A 22,463-nucleotide genomic window follows, 5' to 3' on the forward strand; every position below is an offset into this window, starting at 1 on the left:
CATCTGAAGTGAATCTTCATCCCCCAAGAGAAATTTTCAGTTTTGGCAAGGGATGGAAGTGTAACGGAGACATATCTGTTGAATAAGGTGGGTATGGCAACTATTCATACCTTAGTTCATGTAATTTTGCAATAGCGACAGCACATGACTTTCTCCCTTGCTAAACCTCACCTTTTATCACAGCACACGACTTTCTTCCTCGATAAACCTGGCCTTTTTTCACATATCTTTTATTGCAATTTGTCCGGGAGGTTAGCATAGTATTCTCCAGTAATTGTTTGCCCAAAGATGAAATAATCTACAAAGAGAATCCCCTTCGCATCCTAGAACACTGATGCCATGACCTTTCCCACCAAAGGAATTGTTTTTGCTTTCTTTGATGGCAGAGAATCAGCATTTTTCCACTGTTTTGACTGTTGTTTTGTGTCTGGCATATAGTAGTGCACCCAAGTTTCATCTGTAGTCACAAACTGGTGCAAAATATCTTGTTTGTTTCTCCTAAAATGGGCCAAACATTGTTCCAATATGTCCATTCTGACGCGTTTTTTGATCCAGCGTCAAGAGTCGTGGCACTCATCTTGCAGATAATGTTTTCATTTCCAATTCTTCAGTTAAAATGTGATATACCCTTTCAGATGACATCTGGCAAGCATGAGCAATTTCATGCACTTTCAATCGGTGATCCTCAATGACCATTTTGTGCACTTTTGCACAGATTTCTGGAGTAGTGTCACATCTTGGGTGACCACTCAGCAGATCATCATCTAACCTCTTCCAAACAAATTTAAATTCATTTGTCCACTTGGCAGCAGTTGAATATGAAGGAGCAGAGTCCCCCAGTGTATTCTGGAAATCAGCATGAATGACCTTTGCTTTTGTACCTTTCTTTACGAAGTACTTAACCACTGTCCAAATCTCAGTTTTTTTCCATCTTATCAAATCATTATGCGGGAACAGCAACCGAGCCACGTCACTGTCACAGTTCTCTTCTAAGAGCACTGACATGGCACATGTTTACAGGAAACAGTCCAATGAATATCACGTGAACAACTCGTTGCGCTAGCGCTGGCCACCTATTGTGGTGATTCCGAGAACTTTTCAAAACACTCTCACATTTGCAAGTTTTTTGTTTTAAATTGTAATATACTTGCTAAGTATTTTACACAATCAAATTAAGCTGACCTTTCTTATATTAAAATACGCATGCTGTAGATAATGTAGTCAAACACTCAGTCCTCTTTCCTTCCAGGAGAAGGGACTAACAATTTCAAAAGCTGGGGCACCTTTTCTACTTTTCATATTTGTCTGTTGGCAGTGCTTAGCATTTTGCATCCTGAAAATATGCACTGACCAGCCATTTTGCTCCTTGCAACTGTACAGTTTTCTCGTGTGAATCTTGCTTTTGGTACAAAATAAATGGTTACAAAACTTAGAATACGGAAGAGCCCTTGATATCACAGGTTTAAAATCACTTCCCATTGACATTCCTGATAATATTTAGTATATCTGTGTGTGTAATTAATGCTAATACAGCTGCTTGTGGCTAAAGTATTGCATCCCTTATGACAACTACCATCCGATACATGTTTCACGGGTAACAAAAGAGATTGCACTATGTGAACTGTTAATTTGTTTTGCGACAGATAACAGAAAGCCTACAATGGAATGACAACAATATTATGAAAAGGACAGACTGCTACTCAACATATAGAGAAGTTGTTGACTCACAGACAGGCAAAATGAAAAGACTGCTATACATTTTAGCTTTCGGTCAGACGACATTCTTCTGAGGTAGAAAACACATACACACATAAATCACTGTCTCTGGCCACAGCACACAGAGACAGGGGTCATTTGTGTATGGGTTGTTCTTATGTTGACATGTGTGTGTTTTCTGCTTCAGAAGAAGGCCTTTTGGCTGAAAGCTAAAGCATGCAGCAGTCTTTTCGTCTGTGACTCAATGCCTCCTCTATATGGTGAGTATCAATCTGCCCTTTTCATAATAGTTTTGTTACAGTTAATTACACTACCAGTATTGTACAAGTATTTACTGAAGTATCTCATTTATATGGAATTTGTTAAGTCTGTATCAAGTCACCTCTAATTCTTTCTGACTTTAAGCTCATTTATTTGCATACTAATAAAGAAAAACTCAACTTATTTTTCTAAAATTATTTTATAATTTTAGTACTGGAATTTTCATACTGTTCAGAAATGAATGTTTAACAAGATGTGCCTAACAAAAACAAAACTCTCTCTGCATCTGTCAATTACCAGACTGAAATATCCTTGAAACTATATTTCTGAAGGTCTATCCAGCTGATGACTCAGTTTGTGTATACAATATTTCTATGGCTTAGTATTTATTCCACTGCGGCACCTGCCCAACATGAATAGGTCAAGTGTAAAAATACTGTTTGTTGACTTTGCAAATGTGAAACATAAAGAGAGGTACTGCAATTAAGAATTTTTACATATCTTTTTACTGAAACTTGTCAAGTATGTTTTCAGTTACTGTTGGCTGGACAATAAATACAAGAAGCAACCTTTAAATACACAAGTCATCACATAAGTTACAAATAAAATAACACTTTTTTAAACAAATAAGACAACTTTGTTCGAAATAAACAAAAATAAATGTTTAACTAAGAAACAGAAAGTTTCAGTTTGAAAAAAAAACTTACTTTTAGTACTACCAAGTGTTGTTGAAGAAGGCCATGCAGATGCTGCAGTAATCTGCCAGTATAGACCCTGGCCAGGTCGTGTTGGGCTGAGCATGGGTGCAGGAGTGTATGGCAGAGATGAAGGAGCCGATGATGGTGAATTGCCACACTGCGACACCCGTGGTGCCCTCAGCCGCGATTGGTAAGTTGACAATGGCATATGAATCGGTGGACTATTTTGCACAAGTGCTTCTGGTCGCATCCGTTTACGAACCATACGAACTGGACTTGCTGGAACACTGCGTAGCACATCTGTGTCACTATTCATCACTAGTAAATGTTATCAGCCTCAGTAATAAACTAAATGATAGCTGTAGTTTTGCATTGGCAGCAACAGAAGCGAAATATTAAAACATTCTACCTCTTTGATGTTTATAGTATTTTTAAGGGAAGTCCTGATTTTTCTTGGTAAATTACTTACTATTTTATTGAAAAGCATTACCATTTAAAATCATCCTATTCCACTCCATGTACTCTCTTATGCCATTTCTCCAGTGTCATTACCAACACTGTGGCTCTACACCGTATGACTGCAGTCCATGAGTTTTGTAACATCATTATGGAATTTTATAACAAACATAAACTTCTGCATTACCAATGAAAATATGCTCTTTGCAGAATTCATGAAATTGATGTGGCCAACTTCCATATGAACATTCACTTCTTACTTTCCAGTGTACATTGAACAGGAAAAGGTGGAGCCCAACAAAAACAAAAGAAAAAGCATTTTATGCAGTGTATTTATTCTGTTGCGGCTGGATGTAGGACAATATTATGAAATTGTCTTCCTGCTTCTCCCGTAAACATAGACACTTTCAAGCAGTAGTAATCATAGGTAGGTAGGTACATTTGTAGTGCAAAAAACACACACACACACACACAAATTGTCTATAAGCAAATTCTTCAAATACATAGTTATACATAAATAAAAACCAGAAAAAAATAGAAATAGGCAGAGAAAACATAAAACCCTTAACACAAAACCTAAGTGTGTTGTTTTAACATTAGTGCTGTGCAAAAGTACTGCAGTTCAATAGTCTTGTCCATACACAACAGACAGCTGTAGGTTTAAGAGACGGTTAGTAAGTAGTGCTTCACTGAAACGTCTATGCTGTAACAAGACATATCAAGTAGATGATATTTCTGCAGAATTATTCAGATTTTGAGTAGATGATATTTCTGCAGAATTATTCAGATATAGGGTGAACAAATTGTGGAAAAGGTGTTCCACCTGGTATGTGGGATTATGACAGAGGCAAATATCCTCAGACTTCATGAGGAATTTAATAATTACAAGACCAAAGAAGACAGGAACTGAGAGGTACATTGTCAAACCATCAGTTAAATAACTCTTGGTTGCAAAATATTAACATTAGTGATCTACAGAAGGATGGAACGAATGGTAGAAAGCTGACTAAGGGAAGATCAATTAGGGTTCCGGAGAAATGTAGGAACATTCATGACTTATCTTAGAAGATAGATTCAAGAGAAACAAAACCTACATTTATATCATTTGTAAGTTAAGAAAAAGTTTTGAAGAATACATTCTTTGGAGTTCTGAAGATGGAAATGATATCACACAAGGAGTGAAAGGCCATCTACAATTAATAACGAACAGTATTCACAAGAGATGAAAGTGATGCAGGGGAGGAAGTGGTTCAAATGGGAGTAAGACTGTGTTTTAGCTTATCCTGCATGTTATTCAATCTGTACACAATAACAAAGGAAATCAATGAGAAACATGAAAAGTGAAATAAATACTTTAAGGTATAAAAACAATAAGATTGCTGATGACTTAGTAATCCTTGAAAATATAAGATTAGATAAAAAAAGAAAGAAATCAATAGCAAAAATCAGAGAAAGTCACTGCTTAATCAAATTTCTTTTGCCTTGTCCTGTGGTTTCTAGTTGCACTTATATTTTGCTGACTCTGATGAGATTAAGTAGTTAGAAAAAAATTTTTGTTAAAATGATTACTAACGACTACCCTATTGCTATGTTGATGCCTTTCTTACAAAAAACAAGTGAAACAAAATGAACTACAGAAAAACGACTAGTCTGAGACTTCTTTCTGGCCGTATTGACAAGATATGAGTTAGTTCTCTCGAATATTACTATGTGGAAATATTCAAATCATAATAATACTTTAAATAGAGTCATAACTGGCTAGTCAGAATATTCAAAAAATGGTATGTTATATAGCAACAGTAGCATGCTTCAATTTAAATATAATTGAGGCTGGTATAACATTCTCACAGAAACTTACCTAGTGGGGCTAAGAAAAACATCATCGTCTACTTCTTCCTTAACAGCATCGAGTGCAACATGCAGTCTAGATCTTTGAGCATTGGTACGCGCTTGATAGTGATTTTGATGACCCATGTTCGAGACACTAGCACACTTTGTTGGCACTCGCACTTTGTTCACTTCCAACTCTGTCTTCCTGTACACTGTAGTTGTTCCACCATTACCCATCACAGTCATGTTTGTATTAACTACAGCACCACTTCCAGTTATTGTCCCACACTTTGTTTGGCTGTGATACTGACCACCTGAAGTTTGTACAAATCTAAGTTCACCATTACTGTCCACCACAATTCCTGTCACTTGTCCATTGGAAGGATTCCCCGTGGTAAAATCTGAAGTACCATTGCTGACAAGTTTGGCTGAATGATGCAGACCACCACTGACAAATTCAAACCTCTTTCTACTCCCAAAGTCTTTCGGGCTGCTGGAGAGAAGTGGGTCTTCAGAGTTTGGCATCATCTGTGACTGAAGGGTATGATGAGGTGATAAGGGGAAAGATATCTGTGTATTTTGGGTGGGAGTGTAAGCGGAAGGAGGCAGTGGAGATGATACTGATGATGATGATGCGGGCACACTGGAAAGAGAAAGTGGGGACGGAACAGGTGTAGTCGCTGACAGAGGAGATTGTGGCGGAGGTGATGGGTTAACGAGAGACTGATACAGCCCGAGGGAAGATGTGCGCAATGAAGTACCACTTGTTAGGCAAGCTCCTTGTTGCACACTTTCACCAGGCAACACTTCTGAAAGAGCAGCTTCAACAGCAGCTGAGCTCGACATAGTAGATGTGTAGAAAGCTGCCGAAAGTGGTGACGAAACCCGAGGAACGTGACCTCCATGTGCAATGACTGACTGTACAAAGTCAGATGTCTGTTGTTGGTGAGGTGAAGAGAGTGGCAATGAGCTCGTTACCAGCGACCCGTGACTGTGGAAAGAAACAGACTGACAATTCATCTCAAATTTATACATGAAATATGTAACTAAAGTAAATTACTTTTTACAAATTTAAATTAGGACTTCCTGCAGAGGAAACTCACATAAAACTGCAAATGCAGCACTAACTTGTTCAATAATTTTACAGCTGAATTGTAACAGACCATTTTTATTTTCAAGAAACTGGACTACAATAAATGAATAAAAATCAATAAATAAACAACAATGAAGGAGAAGATAGATTGCTACTTATTGTAAAGAAGATATGTCAAGTTGAGATAGGCACAATTAAAAGACACTTTTAATCAGGCATGTATACGACTTATTGTGTCTTCTTTACGATAAGTAGCAATCTATTTTTTCCTATATTGTTGATATTCCTACCTGGACTTTCCATTGTTTAATGAATAAATAATTGTATTTATAAATATGAGGCAGAATTGTTGACCAGTGCTTACACCCAGGGGGTGAAATGTTTAGTAATGATGACAGGCGAGTATAAAAATAAACGTGTTGACAGTATCCTAGCTTCTGGAACAATTAGTTCCTTCCACGGATAAAGTGTGGAAGGTTAAAAAGGAAGAGCAGATCCCATTGAGTCCAGGATGAGGGAGACTGTTGTTCTTACATCCTCAGTTCTGGGAGACTTCTTAATTGGTTAGTCAGAATATTCATTAATATCAAAGAAACCTAAATCCTCACATCCTCAGTTCTATGACACCCAGGCATGACAAGGACAAGGGTCCCTCTCATCCTGGGGTCTACGGGACCCACCCTTCTTTTTTAACCCTTCCCACTCCATCCCTCTCTCCTTCCTGAGAAAGAAACTAATTGTTCTAAAGCTAGGATGATGTCGTAACTTTTACATTACTGAAGATAAACTTATTTGCCAAGACTGCTAATAATAACCTCATTCTCGAAGACCAGTTTCGGTAATCAAAGTTACCATCATCAGATCTGGAAAGCATTTATACAGTGTGACTGTACACAAACAATTGTAATGTACAAAAGCAGGGAAACAGATACCTTGACAGACAGGTTATTGTGTAGGTTTCAAAATAGCAACAAAAGTACTCTTTTATCATTAATTGGCAGCTACATAACAGACTAGAAGACTGATGCATCAGTATATCAAAATTAAAATAACTATAGAGACAGCTATTCACCACATAAACCTGTCTTATGTCTCTCTCAACAGAGTACATCACTGCAGCCAGGGCACCACTAGACTGGCAAGCGATGACCAGTAAAAGACAGGTATTTACAAACAGTCCTACAGCTGGCAAGCGATGACCAGTAAAAGAGAGGTGTTGACAAACAATCCTACAGGTGTCACTAGTGTAACATGTACACTCCTGGAAATTGAAATAAGAACACCGTGAATCATTGTCCCAGGAAGGGGAAACTTTATTGAGACATTCCTGGGGTCAGATACATCACATGATCACACTGACAGAACCACAGGCACATAGACACAGGCAACAGAGCATGCACAATGTCGGCACTAGTACAGTGTATATCCACCTTTCGCAGCAATGCAGGCTGCTATTCTCCCATGGAGACGATCGTAGAGATGCTGGATGTAGTCCTGTGGAACGGCTTGCCATGCCATTTCCACCTGGCACCTCAGTTGGACCAGCGTTCGTGCTGGACGTGCAGACCACGTGAGACGACGCTTCATCCAGTCCCAAACATGCTCAATGGGGGACAGATCCGGAGATCTTGCTGGCCAGGGTAGTTGACTTACACCTTCTAGAGCACGTTGGGTGGCACGGGATACATGCGGACGTGCATTGTCCTGTTGGAACAGCAAGTTCCCTTGCCGGTCTAGGAATGGTAGAACGATGGGTTCGATGACGGTTTGGATGTACCGTGCACTATTCAGTGTCCCCTCGACGATCACCAGTGGTGTACGGCCAGTGTAGGAGATCGCTCCCCACACCATGATGCCGGGTGTTGGCCCTGTGTGCCTCGGTCGTATGCAGTCCTGATTGTAGCGCTCACCTGCACGGCGCCAAACACGCATACGACCATCATTGGCACCAAGGCAGAAGCAACTCTCATCGCTGAAGACGACACGTCTCCATTCGTCCCTCCATTCACGCCTGTCGCGACACCACTGGAGGCGGGCTGCACGATGTTGGGGCATGAGCGGAAGACGGCCTAACGGTGTGCGGGACCGTAGCCCAGCTTCATGGAGACGGTTGCGAATGGTCCTCGCCGATACCCCAGGAGCAACAGTGTCCCTAATTTGCTGGGAAGTGGTGGTGCGGTCCCCTACGGCACTGCGTAGGATCCTACGGTCTTGGCGTGCATCCGTGCGTCGCTGCGGTCCGGTCCCAGGTCGACGGGCACGTGCACCTTCCGCCGACCACTGGCGACAACATCGATGTACTGTGGAGACCTCACGCCCCACGTGTTGAGCAATTCGGCGGTACGTCCACCCGGCCTCCCGCATGCCCACTATACGCCCTCGCTTAAAGTCCGTCAACTGCACATACGGTTCACGTCCACGCTGTCGCGGCATGCTACCAGTGTTAAAGACTGCGATGGAGCTCCGTATGCCACGGCAAACTGGCTGACACTGACGGCGGCGGTGCACAAATGCTGCGCAGCTAGCGCCATTCGACGGCCAACACCGCGGTTCCTGGTGTGTCCGCTGTGCCGTGCGTGTGATCATTGCTTGTACAGCCCTCTCGCAGTGTCCGGAGCAAGTATGGTGGGTCTGACACACCGGTGTCAATGTGTTCTTTTTTCCATTTCCAGGAGTGTATTTCATACTTAAAATCATTTATGTGATTACATTATAGTGTTCTAGTTAAAACATGAATGAACATAAATAAAAAAAAAGTGTTTACAAAATTATTGCTGATTAATAATTAAAGCGGACTCTAAAACATAATTCTTACACCATTAATTATTCAAAGTACCTATATAGAAGCTGAATTTATATTTGGTGCAGTTACCGCAAACTAATATACAGTAGGTTATTTAACACAATAACTTGGCACAGAAGTTCATCTCCAATATATTATCACAGATTGCCCCTTGCTTTTCAAAATAAGTAAACTAAAATAATTATTTCTACTTTTATACACATCCAATATGAAGTAAAACAAAATTCTATATATAGATTCACAATTCAACATAGTGCAAATAATAATAATAATAATAATAATAATAATAATAATAATAATAATAATAATAATAATATTTATTATTATTATTATTATTATTATTATTATTATTACAACAACAACAGTGTTAAGTCCCATAGTGCTTAGAGCCATCTGAACCATTTGAACAACAACAGCAAAAGCAGTGGTTTTGAAACAGGCTTTTTATGGTTAGGCTTTGACTTTTTGAGACAAAAGTATAACAACAAAATGTGTTATGTAACCAGTAACAGTGTCATATGTGACTAAGTAGTAATGGCAAACAGTTTATTTCTATACTCTTTAACAGATAAGAGTGCAGTAATTATGGTAAAGATTCAGCTGTTTGTACCTGTGGCCGAAAGATGGTGACTGCCCCTCCTGGCTGGCAGGTGGAGTCGGATATGTGAAGCTCGGGGAATCATGCTGCGTGAGAGGAGAAGGTAGTGGTGAATGCACAGTGCCTGCACCGGCTGCTGCTAGAGGAGAGCTAGCATACTGGGATGAGCCACACCCAGTACCAGCTGCCCCGGTTCCATTGCCGCCGCCACCACTATGAGGATGATGCAGAGGTGACTGTGCTGCTGACGCTGATCCTGTGCTACCGTGGTATGAAAGATCCTTCGGCAATGGGGAGCATGATGTCACTATTGCCTGCTGAGTGTAAGCACCAAAGTCAGCAAGGCTCACAGGCAGAGGAGAATTGAGAACAGCCTGGAAAATCCACCAAGGATATGTACCAGCATGTATGCAGGGAAACAAGCAGTGCATTGTACTTGTTTAGCCAGCTGTCCAAAAGTGTATGTAATAAAATGCCAAAAACAGTGTACTATGGGACGATTAAGTTTTTGAACATAATTTTGACAGGATGTAGGAGATTTTTCTGTGTTATTGTTATCTACTGACCATACAAATATTTATTCATTTTGCATTGTCAGAAACTATTTTTTTTTTAACTACAGTGTGATTCAATTGGCTCTTTGTATCACCAAATGCCAAATATTCTGCTTTAACACAATTCTTAACATGCAAAGTTTCATTTATCCCTGTGCTTCCATTTCTCTAAAGCCTATTTTCCTAATTTAGACTGATTTTTTATGTAAGTCTCCATTACTTCCTTCTTTCCTCTAAAAGAAAGGATGGGAGAGAGGAAGCAATGAAGATAAGGGTTTCGTGTATTGTCATTGAGGAGCTCATTGGAAATGGGTCCCAACCAGCTCCTTGGGCAAAAGCTGTGCCCTATGGTCAGAAAAAAGAACAGGTCACTTCCATCCACAAAAACTGTTTCATAGGTGTTCCAGGAAACAACCATACAATATCACTGACATCCATGCATTGGGGAATCCAGTTTTGATTGACTCATGGCAGTGTGTCACGAAAACAGTAAAAATATTGAACTTGCAAATGCTTGAAGACATACTGCAACTAACCCATAAAAGCCTACTCACAAAGTTTCAAGAGCCAATATTAAGTGAAAAATCTACAAATATACTACATTGCCCTACATACCACAATCATATCTACATATACTCTCGGCAAACCACCCTGAGGTGCATGGCAGAGGGTACATCCAACTGAACCAGATATTAGGATTTGTTCCCATTCCATTCATGTGTGGAGAGCACAAAGAATGATTGTTTGAATGCCTCTGTGCTTGCAGTAATTATTCTAATCACGATTCCTATGTGATCGACACGTAGGAGATACTAGTATATTCCTAGAATCATCATTCAAAGCCTGTTCTTGAAACTTTGTTAGTAGACTTTCTCAGGATAGTTTACATCTATCTTCAAGAGTCTTCCAGTACAGTTCCTTCAGTATCTCAGTGACACTCTCCCATAGATCAAACAAATGTGTGACCATTCATGTTGCCCTTCTCTGTAATGTTCAATATCCCCTGTTAGTCCCATGTGTTACAGGTCCCACACACTTGAGCAATATCCTAGAACTGGTTGCACTAGTAATTTGTAAGCAATCTCCTTTGAGGACTGATTGCACTTGCCCAGTATTCTACCAATAAACCGAAGTCTGTCATCTGCTTTACCATCTGAGTGTGGCACCCAGGTATTTGTATGAGCTGGCCGACTCCAACAGTGACTCTGATATTATAGTGACAGGATACTAAAATATTTTCGTTTTGTGATGTGCACAACTTTACATTTCTGAACATTTAAAGAAAGCTGTTAATCTTTGCATCACTTTGAAATATTATCAAGACCTGACTGAATATTTATGCAGCTTCTCTCAGATAGTACTTCATTATAGATAACTGCTTCGTCTGCAGAAGTCTGAGGTTACTATTAATATTGTCTGCACGGTCATTAATACACAACATGAACACGAAAGGTCCCAACACACTTCCCCGGAGCATACCGAAGTTACTTCTACATCTGACGATGATGCTCCATCCAAGATAACATGCTGCATCCTCCCTACCACAAAGTCCTCAATACAGCCACAAATTTCACTTGATGTCCCATATGACTGTACTTTTGACAGTAAGCATAGGAAAGGTACTGGGTCAAATGCTTTTCGGAAATCAAGAAATATTGGATCTACCTTACTGTCTTGATCCAAAGCTTTCAGTATATTATGTGAGAAAAGTGCAAAGTAAAGATTAAGTTGTTATAGAATGCACAAGTCATTTTAGAAGTCATTCTTACTGCACTCCATATGTGGATGGAACAGGAAGAACCCTAATACGTGGCATAGCGGGAAGTACCCACAACCATGCACTTCACAATGGTTTGCAGGGTATGGATGTACACGTAGAGAATGAGGAAGCTCAGTTTGGAAAAGGATGGGGAGTAAAAGTGGTGTTGATCTTCTCAAAGTAACAATCATGGCATTACCTTCTGCAACTTAAGGGAACCACATGAACTTTAATTTGGACGGCTGGATAAGAGTTTGAACTCCATGCCTCATGAATTAAAAATCCAGTAGCCTAACCAGTTTACTGTCCTTCTAGTTCTTTCAGGTTACAATACTCCTCTTTAAATTTTCTCCTTTTCCCACTTATCTGCAGTCAAAATACAAACAGGGCCCGGACAGTATCTGTATGACTCAACATGGCTGTAATACAAAAAGCTGAGTCATCAGTTTATGATGGCAGTGAATGGAAAAAAAAATACTTACAAGAAGAAAACCAATTTTGGTTGGTAGAAGCTTGATGATTTAAATTAGTGGTTATTCTTATGGAGTTTAAACTAGAAGGTACAGCAATGTGGTTACTTGTGAGATCATGTGGTCACAAATGGTCACCAATAACATCACATGTTTACTAACAACTATAGAAAATTTAGGGAGCTGCATTTACACGCAGAGTAAATAAATGAACAACTATCACGTGGAAGTTGGGATTTTACTTTAAACAGCTTAGAAAGTACTTTTAGTACCACATAACACAGTCCCATTGTATAGCGTCAGATTTCATTTAAGCAAAGTGGTACTGTAGAGCAACAATTATCCAAATATTGATCGGCCGAAACATTGGTTAATCAAAAGGATTCCAGTCAGCAAATTTGAATTTGCAGGCCATAAACTTCGGCTAGCAGCTGCTAGTTTGTTTCCACCACAGCTCTTTTCCTCTCCCTGCCATTAATGAGCAATCACTTGCTTGACCTTGATTCTCTAGCTTTCACTTGTAAAATCATGCTGTAGTTGAACTGTTCACAGTGGTGAATAAATGTAAATGCATTGTTCTCAGACTTTCTCATAAACTTAAAATAATAGCCCAATTGGCAAACGATACTAATGGGTCATGTTTAGCTTGGGAATATGAATTCGAGCATGCCACAATATCAGGTATTAAAAAGAACAGTGATTACAAAATTTGCTAGTCAGTTAGACAGTGAAGACAGAATGTTACACAGAAAAGCATTTAAAACTGCAGAAAAAATATTGGGAGTTAGACACCGCAGTTCACACTTAGTTCATTGAGGACAACCAATAAGTAGTCCTTTGATCTGTGAGAAAGAGCTTAAAATGAATGAAATACTTCAGGTTAGTGCTTATTTTAAAGTGACTACTGGCTGGCTTACACATTTCAAATCTAGGAAAGTGGACATTCAATGTGAAAAACTATAGGGTGATACTGAAGCAGCTGACCATCTTGAAGAATCTTTTAATAAACTGATTGATATTCTTTAATAAATTGATTGATAAGGAGTGCTGTAATAAAACCAATGTCTGTGCAGACAAAAGTGGTTTGTACTGGAAGTAAATGCCAACAACATACCTAGTTTAGTTAGTTATAAAACAAGCAAATCTTGTATCACTGTTCTGATATGCAGAAATGCTACTGGAACACATAGGTTGCCCTTGCTGATCATAGGGAAGGCTAAGAATTTGCAGTGCTTTACGGGACTACAAAAACTGATGGACATTTACAAGAATCAAAAGAAAACATGCATGGAAACAAGCATTTTTACAGATTGGTATGACACCTTATTTATCCCTGAAGTAAAAAGGCATCAGCCTACTACTGGTAATTTTGGAACTGTTTTGTTGTTGATCGACAACACCAAAAGTCACCCCTTAAGCCTTTCAATGGAAAGAGAATGGCAAGCTTACATTTATAGAAAGGCATGGCCATGTGTGGTTCTGAATGAGGAAGGGCATGAAAAAATAATTCAGGCTTTGGGCTTCATAAACTACAGGTCTACTTTAATAGAAAAAAAATGTATAAAATATATGCAGTTTTGTGTTTAGTACATATATCTCGTCCTTTTTTTCATTTTGCTTCCACAACAGTGGTACTTCTTTTTGTAAAGAATGGGTTATCTGAAAGATCAGTCATCCAAACACCTCCCCATCTCAAACTGTTTCAGATAATTGATGCCCTACTGTACATTGAAAAAGTAAAGTTCACTAACGACTATAGTAGAGACTGGATAGTGAGAGCCTAAAAATAAATTGACAGCAAAAATAGAAACACAAAGTGTCAAGATACATTGCTTTTATTTCAGACAACTATTTACAGACAAAAATGAACGACTGTACTGAGTATAACCATCCCAAACTTTAGCATTTAATCTCTCTCTGTTTCTGTTTTGCTCCACTTCATAATTTGGAAGTACTGTTGGGACAAAAGGTATTTGCTAACATTTTGAAAATAAATTAATTTTTTTTAATTTATGATCCAATCTATGTGAAATTTAGTGGTTTTACACTCTGTATGAGGGTTGAATGAAAAGTAATGCCTCCACCTTTGTTAATTGGGTTTGAATGGGAATATTGTGATAATTCAAATGCAGGAATAATGCTTAGAATGTGATCTTTAATTACCAATATTCACATTTCCATATAATCATCAGCCAACTGGATACATTTCTGCCAACGATGAACAAGTTTTCTGAAACCGTCGTGGAAGAAGTTGACATTCTGTTTCCGCAGCCACAGTCTCACAGTTCTCTCAATGTCTTCATCAGAAGCATAATGATGTCCCTGCAACTTGTCTTTCATTATTGGGAACAGATGGAAGTCAGACGGTGCTAAATCTAGTCTGCATGGAGAATGCCGTACGGTGATGAGATTCAGTCTCTGAAGTTCTGCTGTGGTGGCACGTGAAGTGTGTGGTTTGGCATTGTCATGCTGCAGGAAAACATTTACCTTTGTTCTTGTGAAATTCCAATTGTGCTTGCAAATTCTCTCTGAGTGATACGATGATCGTCCTGAATCAATCTGTCAACATTTTGCTTGTGAAACTTGGTGGTTGCTGTCACAGGATGTCCAACTCTTTGTTTGTCATGTAGGTCAGATGTTCCCACCTCAGTACCTTCAAACTTACTCGCCCAATGATGCACAGTACTCACATCAACACAATCACCATAAACTGTTTTTATTCTCTGATGAATCTCCTTTGGGGTGGCACCTTCTGCTGTCAAGAATTCAATGACTGCACGTTGCTTAAATCACATCACATCGACCGACCGTCTGCACAGGGTTCCGTGCTTTACACTGCAACAACACAACCGTTCAGTGCTAAGGCTTCCTGCCAACTGGAGCTGTACAGAAGAGGCTACGGAACAAGCCAGTACCTGCTGCATATCAATGCAGTTGGCAACTGTTGAAGAGTTACGGTGGTGGAGGCATTACTTTTCAGTCAACCCTTGTATGTATTACAAGTATAATAGGAAAAGAATATCTCATACATTTAAGTAAAAGCATCAAGACATTTTTGTTTTTTATTTTGAAGAAAAAAAAAAGGGCCATCATTACCTCAGATATCACAAAGGCTCTGAGTCTGACCTGAGCACCCACGATAGCGATTGTGTATGTGAAGCATTCTTGCTTTTTGTGTGAATGTGTGTGGGCTTTTCTTTTCTGATGACAGTTTTTGTGATGGCATAAGCTGTTGGCAGGACACTGGTTGGCAAAGAGGTTGCAAGAAGATCGATAATAGGAGCTGAATCAAGCACACCTATCAGGAGAGAGGCCAGACAGACTCACAAGCAACGCACTGCCAACGTCCACTCAACCGCCAGTATTTAGAGTGCCGCTGCAGACCAGAGGGCCCAGTCAGTGGCAGTCAGTCAGCCCAATCGCAGACAGAGTCGGTCGCAGTTACTAGCTAAGTCATTATTCTAGTTGGTGTCTGTCAGTTCATGTCATAAGCTATGAGAGAATAGTGTTTATAGTGGAACTTGTACTTCACCATCAGTGAGGTTAATGTGGACTATTGTGCAAGAGCTTGTACCACAACTCATGGACTAGCTTAAAGATAAGAAGCTTTCTGTTCTGCTAAATACAGAACCCTGTTAATACATTTGTGCGGTTCTGTTGTAAAAAGAGGATAGCAGCCACCAAACAACATCCTAACTTGCTTCCCATGGTACAAGATTCTACCGTGCCAATGATGACACAATAGTTTCAGCTGGAAGCTTAATGTGCAACAGACTTTTCGTTGTGCCTAATGCCAACTCAGCATGCAATCATCATGGTGAGTAGCAATCTATCCTTTCCACTAATGTCAAAGTTCCAACCTGGACTTTCCATTATTTGAAATCCTCTGACAATTAATCTAAAGAAATACTGACAATAACAGTTTAGTTAAATTGCTTTTTGTTATATCTGATGATATGAAACATTTCAGTATGGTCCACAAAATGTGAGAGACTGTTCAATGTCAAATGTTCTAACAGGCCAACGAGAAATTAAGTTCGGTTTTATAAACCAAACTTTTAATATTAGTGCTGAGTGGTCACCCTTTGCAACTAACCATAGGAAAACAGAGTGTGATAGCATAGGAGGGGCAGTTAAAATATTAGCACAAATTAAAGTTTTAGGAATGCCCCTAGGAAATCAAGTGATTTCTGCATCAGGTTTGCTTCAGGTTTCTAATATTAATGACACCAAAGCAAACTTTTATTTTATTTCTGCAGAGTCTGGAAATCAGATACATGCTGACACACTTCCCAGAACCAGAAGTTTCCATAATTTTAAGCAATTAGATTGTTTAGTGAATTTGGAAGCAAGGAGGATCAGTAGTAACGTGAAGCTCAACTTGAAATATAATTTAAGGGCTAAATTGGCATCCTTTGCCAGAAACGGAAATTTGCTCATATCAAGATATACAGTTTGTAAATATTTCAATCTGAGATCTTTCAGGATAACCACTGAGCTAAATACAACAGAACACAACGCAATTTATGCATCTTTTAGAACCTTCGCTTCATTACATTAGCCAACACAAAAGGATATTTTCCCATTCCTTATGTGCTTGATCATCCTAAAACGTCAGCTGGAACAACTTACTAATTTTGAGAGGTATTTGGGTGTTTATGTGCTCTATTCAGAAAAACAATGTCTGTGTTATACATTAAGCCTGCTGCACCTAGAATTGTTTAAAAAAGTGAATTAACTTCAGCTTTGATTTTTAAATACTGTTGGTCGTACCCATTTCTTATACTTCAGATGTCTCTCAAAAAAAGGTGGGGGAACAAAACCCCATTAATTTTATTGTTCTAAATGCTAAATGCTTCAGAGATTATTTCACAAAAATTTTTTAAAAATTATACCTTTCTCTGTATGTGATATTCAGAATAATTTTAATCCATAAAATATAAAAATAGAAGTATAGGGTCATTTTTTTCCAGTACTGACAGTTTTACATAATGATGAGAGATACTACAGAGTATATAACCTCCAAATTTCAAATAGATTGCATAATGAATAGAACATTACTAATTTATTTACAAAACATTAGCAAGTATTGTTTTGTGCCATAACAATGTTAAAACAATAAAATTTCTAAACTTTGAAGTGCCATACAATGAAAACAGAGAGAAATTGGTGTGGTTACCTACAAATGAGGTTACTTATTCCCTTAGGGAGAATAAATAAGCCAAGTTTAATCCAAATCACAGATGGTGAGTGACGAAATGCTTTTTTCTGATTGAACTGACACTGAATGACCACTCAATATTCCCCTAAAAATAAGCTTGATACTGACATACTAGAAAAATAAAGGATGGTACTTATGTAGTGCATGTGTTGTTTTCAGATTATAATGGAAATGAATTCAAATTCTAAAACACTATCGGAATTTCAGTTTGTGAAGTGGATATTTTCTTTTTTAAAAAAATCTATATACAGTATGTGTTCTAACTATTCACCTGTAGATCAGCTGAATGGACAGAGTGCTGACTTTGCTGATGGAAATGTGCAGGGTTTTGGACGGCTGCCTGGTAGTCCTCAAGGGATGCAATGTCCTGCAACTGCTCTGCTGTTGTCTGCTCTTGGAGCAGAGATGCTGCTTGGAACTGGAAAAGAACAATCAAGATCTGAGATTTCTATCATGTGGGAATATACTCCTCTTCCTCAAAACCTGCACATTTATAATAAATGTATACAATATCAGTGATGTAAGTACAACATTTGACATACTACATACATCTACTAACTGTACCCTAGTGGCATTACTCCCCACCTCAAAACATTCTGTATTAGATATGAAACTTTGAATTACAGTAGTATTTGTGTTGGATAAAGATTTTAAAATTACGAGATATAAACATGGTATTATTAGCACTCTCACAGCATGAAGCAAACAACCGCGATATATGTTTGTTATTCCAATAGCCTACTTGTATACCTTCTTTTGGGTCAATTTTAGATCATGCCCGAAATTCCAAGATGTAGTTACTTTCTAACTTAATAAACAATACCAGCTGACTTCATTCATGAACCATAATAAATTGTAAGAAAGCTTTCTGATTAACTGCTCACAACAGACTCATGATCCATTGTACAGTATTCAACTCCCTTCGTTCATCACATCACACGTGAGTTAAACAAGGGTGTCAATGCAGTAGCTGCGGAAATCATAAGCACACTTTTACAGAACATCACAGTGTATGTTCAAATAACAATTTGTGCTCATAATCCAGAATAGTAACTGTAACAGTACAGTAAACTTTCATTTCATACATCCAGCGTATCAATGTCTGCTATTCATGTAGAAATCAAACGACAAACAACAAAAAATGGTCATACAATGTAAGCTTTCACGGCCGGTATTGTCTTCACTTAAAACTTCCGGGCTGATAGGCCGTGGTCGAAGTATAAAACACTCTCCTGACGTTTCGTCTCCGACTGCGGGAGACATCCTCGGAGGTAAAGCGGCGAACAGTTCGCCGCTTTACCTCCGAGGATGTCTCCCACAGTCGGAGACGAAACGTCAGGAGAGTGTTTTATATTTCGACCACGGCCTATCAGCCTGGAAGTTTTAAGTGAAAACAAAAAATGGCTTCTCCCTGATTCCAACTGACCGTTACAGTTTGTGTTTCATTTATTTATTTATTTATTCTTATGCATCTTTGAGCATTTTTATGCAATCATTGTCATCATAGGGAGTTTATATATATTGTACAAATGCATAGTTACAGTGCACATACGAATCATAATACAAGGCACATACAGCATACACCACAGAACAATTCCTTAATTTTATAGTACATAGAAAATAATGTACACAAGTATAAAATAAATTGACATACTGAGGTAAATACAAAATAGTTTACAGTTAGAAATAATTTAGTATCTCAGGTCATCCTTAGACAGGTTTTGAAATTCTTAAACATTGTAAAAGCCTATTCTTCCGACCATTTTTCAGTTTTTTTTTTTTAGTCATTAAGTGATATAGGATGCATTTTGAAAGGTAAAATATTAAATAATTTTATGTCCAGGTATTCATAAATATATTGTGTCTCTTTAATTTAGCTGTGGGCATATCTATCTGTATCATTTGCCTAATTTTATATTGGTGTACAGTGTAAAGATGTAGTTTCTTAAATATTCTTTAATCATTTATTAAGTTTTTAAATAGTTATCTGCAGGTGGATTTAGAGTTTTTAGCTCCAGAAATAGACCTGATGGCCTTTTTCGGCCACATGAAAAATTTTTTGGTCCCTGCAGAATTACCCACTAAAGGATGCCACATTGCAGACGGCAGTGAGATAATGCATAGTATGAGATAAATAACAAAGGTATTGTTACACATGTCTATAGTTTAGGCGCTTTGAATTTCAGTGACAAGGCATCCTAGTTCCTTTCTCGAAATAAGCAGGAATTGGGCAGTTTTCTGTATATTGATGTTACAAGTACTTGTCATAACACGATTACGCTAATTGCTGCGCACCCTATAGCATTTAAGCAATCATTCTGTTCACTATCCATAGAAGGATGAAACGAGAAAAAATCCTAATATTGTTAATCCACAGTAGTTGGACTGACTGTACCTTAGCCGGTAGAGATCGGTTAAGTTGTCAATTCGCACTACAATGTTGCCAGACGTCCCGTTATTTCCCGGGACGTCCCTTGTTTTCGGCTTCATTTAAATGTTCCGCCGGGAAAGGCTTTGTTCCGTACTTCAACCTTGTTCGATTATAGTGCGAAATCTTTCGCGCTACAGCTGGCAAGTACGTGTTGACACCTAACGCATGCAGACGGCTAGCTCGCCTATCAGGTGTAAGATCTTCGGCTACCGATATTCACTGATTCTTACATCGTCGCGTGGCGCCGAGTGTCTGTGCCTCTGCCTGTTTGTTTGATCTTCTATTTGTTGATTATTCATCTCACTTTCTTTCTACAATTTTTGTTTAACATTTTCTTTCGCTCGCTAATTCGTTTAAATGCTGTGTCAACGTGTGTTAGCAATACTGGAAGGATTTTTTAATTCCATTCTTGATTCCTATTCTAGATTTAAACTTCGTTCACTGTTTTGCGAGTGCTGTTGAGTTATGAACGAGTTACGCATGTGAATTATTTCTAAAACTATAGACAAAATGAGTGATTTATGTGACAGCGACACTGGTAATCCGCCTAGAAGTGGTGGTATACCTTCTAAGAAAGCCAAAACGCTTACTAAGTATAATCAGGACTGGGATTTTTTTTCCTGGATAAGAAAAGTAAAAGAAAAGTCGTGCAAGGCGAACTGTCACCTGTGCAATAAGGATTTTTCGTTTGCTAATGGAGGCAATGCTGATGTAAAACAACATGCATCTACTAAATCTCACATGACTGTAGTTAGCAATAGAGCATCAAGTAGCTTATCCAAATATTTCTCGAAGCTTGGACCATCTGCCTCGCAAGCGGACAAGATTATTGCTGGAGAACTAGCATCTGTTTATTACACGGTAAACCAGTCTCTTGGTTGTAATGGTAGTGATTGTTCACACAAATTATTACCATATTTCTGCAGTTATTCAAAAATCGCTCGAAGTTTTAGCTGGCGAAGAACAAAAACGGAAGCTACTGTATGCGTAATATTGGCCAAAGACTCTGTTAAAAATATTTTAGAGACTATCCAGGAAAAATACCCGCACTTTCCTATAGCAACAGAGGTAAGTAGTAAAAAAATTGGATTTTTCCCCCATTTTCTTGCGATTCTTTAATTGTATAAGTTATTAATTAACACATTGGAGAAGCATAGAATGTCTTTATAAAGTTTCGGCATTCGCTAATGTAAACTTCGGCAGAAAGCACTCCATTTATACACTTCTTTTAGCTGAAAATGATATAATTGCCAAATTTGGTTGCCCCGTCCATATTCTCCATGACGCTGCGAATATAGTACTGATAAAATGAAAGTGGATGTAGAAAGTTTGATACTGAAATGGTGCAGGCACTTAAGTAGATCTGCAAAACGAAGAGTGGATTTGCAACTCCAATTTGAGGCGATTGAGATGCGATGGGAAGAAATTATAAAACATGTTGCCATATCTGTTGGTCCTGCTGTCGAAATTAAAAATATGACCTGCATTAAAATTTCATTCCCTGGAATTCCGCAATGAACATCCTTACCCATTAGAAAATATAATTACATGTGAAGAAGAGTGGGGGAGGGGGGGGGGGGGACTTTGGCGTATTTGCCTGCATAACGTAACGTTTTCAGCAGAAACAACAATGAACAAGATTGAATTAGATTCTTTGCCAGTTGAGAGGCATGCATAACGTAACGTTTTCAGCAGAAACAACAATGAACAAGATTGAATTAGATTCTTTGTCAGTTGAGAGGCATGCTGGAATGCACAGGATTCGCAAAAAGATTGAACAGAGACTAAAAGAATCTATTCGTAACGGTTTTCTACAGTTCTACACCAATTTTGTAGGCTATTTGTTACCTCGATATGATTTCTCAGAAAACAATATCGTTTTTACAATGCTGTTTTTAAACTTAACACCACCAATAAATAATGACAATTTTCAAGAAGCTGCGGAATTTCTTAGGATTCATCTACTGAACATGGACTCCTTATACGAAGAATTTAAAATAATTAAAAGACGCCTCGAAGGGACTGAAGTGCGAAATAAATGTACCCCGAATTCGATGAAAAGTGAATTAATAACAATTTTCAAGTATGATTACAACTACACTGATTTTTTTTAAATATGTAAAATAGAGCAAAAGCATGTTAAAATTTATTTGTTCACTAAAATATAATAAAAACCAATAAATCATTTTTTTCATTTGTCCCGGGCAAAAAAATGAAATTGTTTTTTTTTTTTTTTTGCCCAACTGAACATTTGTCCCTTACATGGTACAAAATATTTGGCCACACTACTTCGCATGATTGCAGTTGTGCCAGGAACTGCATAAAATGTGCATTACGACTGCGGACGAAGACAGTGTCGACTGCTTGTCGCAGACTTGACACCGTTACCCGTAACAATGAGCACAATAATACTTCGCGTCAAGAGGCACCTTAATGTTGGCAACGCTCCGAAATAAATGAATATCTTACACCTATAATTGTGCCTATTTTCTCCACTTATCGTCGAGGCAACAATATCATCAGTAGTGTTTGGTATCCTGTCGCTGCCAACATCGGCAATCTAGCAATATATT

The 22,463-nt window shown here is 38.5% G+C and overlaps 1 protein-coding gene across 6 annotated transcripts in view; it reads right to left on the minus strand.

Annotated features, from left to right (window-relative positions):
• The window catches only part of LOC126169670 (mucin-4-like), a 555,343-nt gene that overhangs the window by 63,541 nt on the left and 469,339 nt on the right, over nt 1–22,463 (minus strand). For all 6 annotated transcript variants that reach the window (XM_049920663.1, XM_049920660.1, XM_049920664.1 and 3 more), the window contains 4 exons: nt 17,731–17,877; nt 9,468–9,829; nt 4,990–5,952; nt 2,685–2,962 (listed from right to left, as the gene is read on the minus strand). In XM_049920663.1, coding sequence (XP_049776620.1) covers nt 2,685–2,962; nt 4,990–5,952; nt 9,468–9,829; nt 17,731–17,877 — 1,750 coding nt within the window. The remainder of the gene's footprint in view (nt 1–2,684; nt 2,963–4,989; nt 5,953–9,467; nt 9,830–17,730; nt 17,878–22,463) is intronic.

The sequence above is a fragment of the Schistocerca cancellata genome, chromosome 1 (genome assembly GCF_023864275.1).
Source record: "Schistocerca cancellata isolate TAMUIC-IGC-003103 chromosome 1, iqSchCanc2.1, whole genome shotgun sequence".
Classification (NCBI taxonomy): Eukaryota; Metazoa; Arthropoda; class Insecta; order Orthoptera; family Acrididae; genus Schistocerca; species Schistocerca cancellata.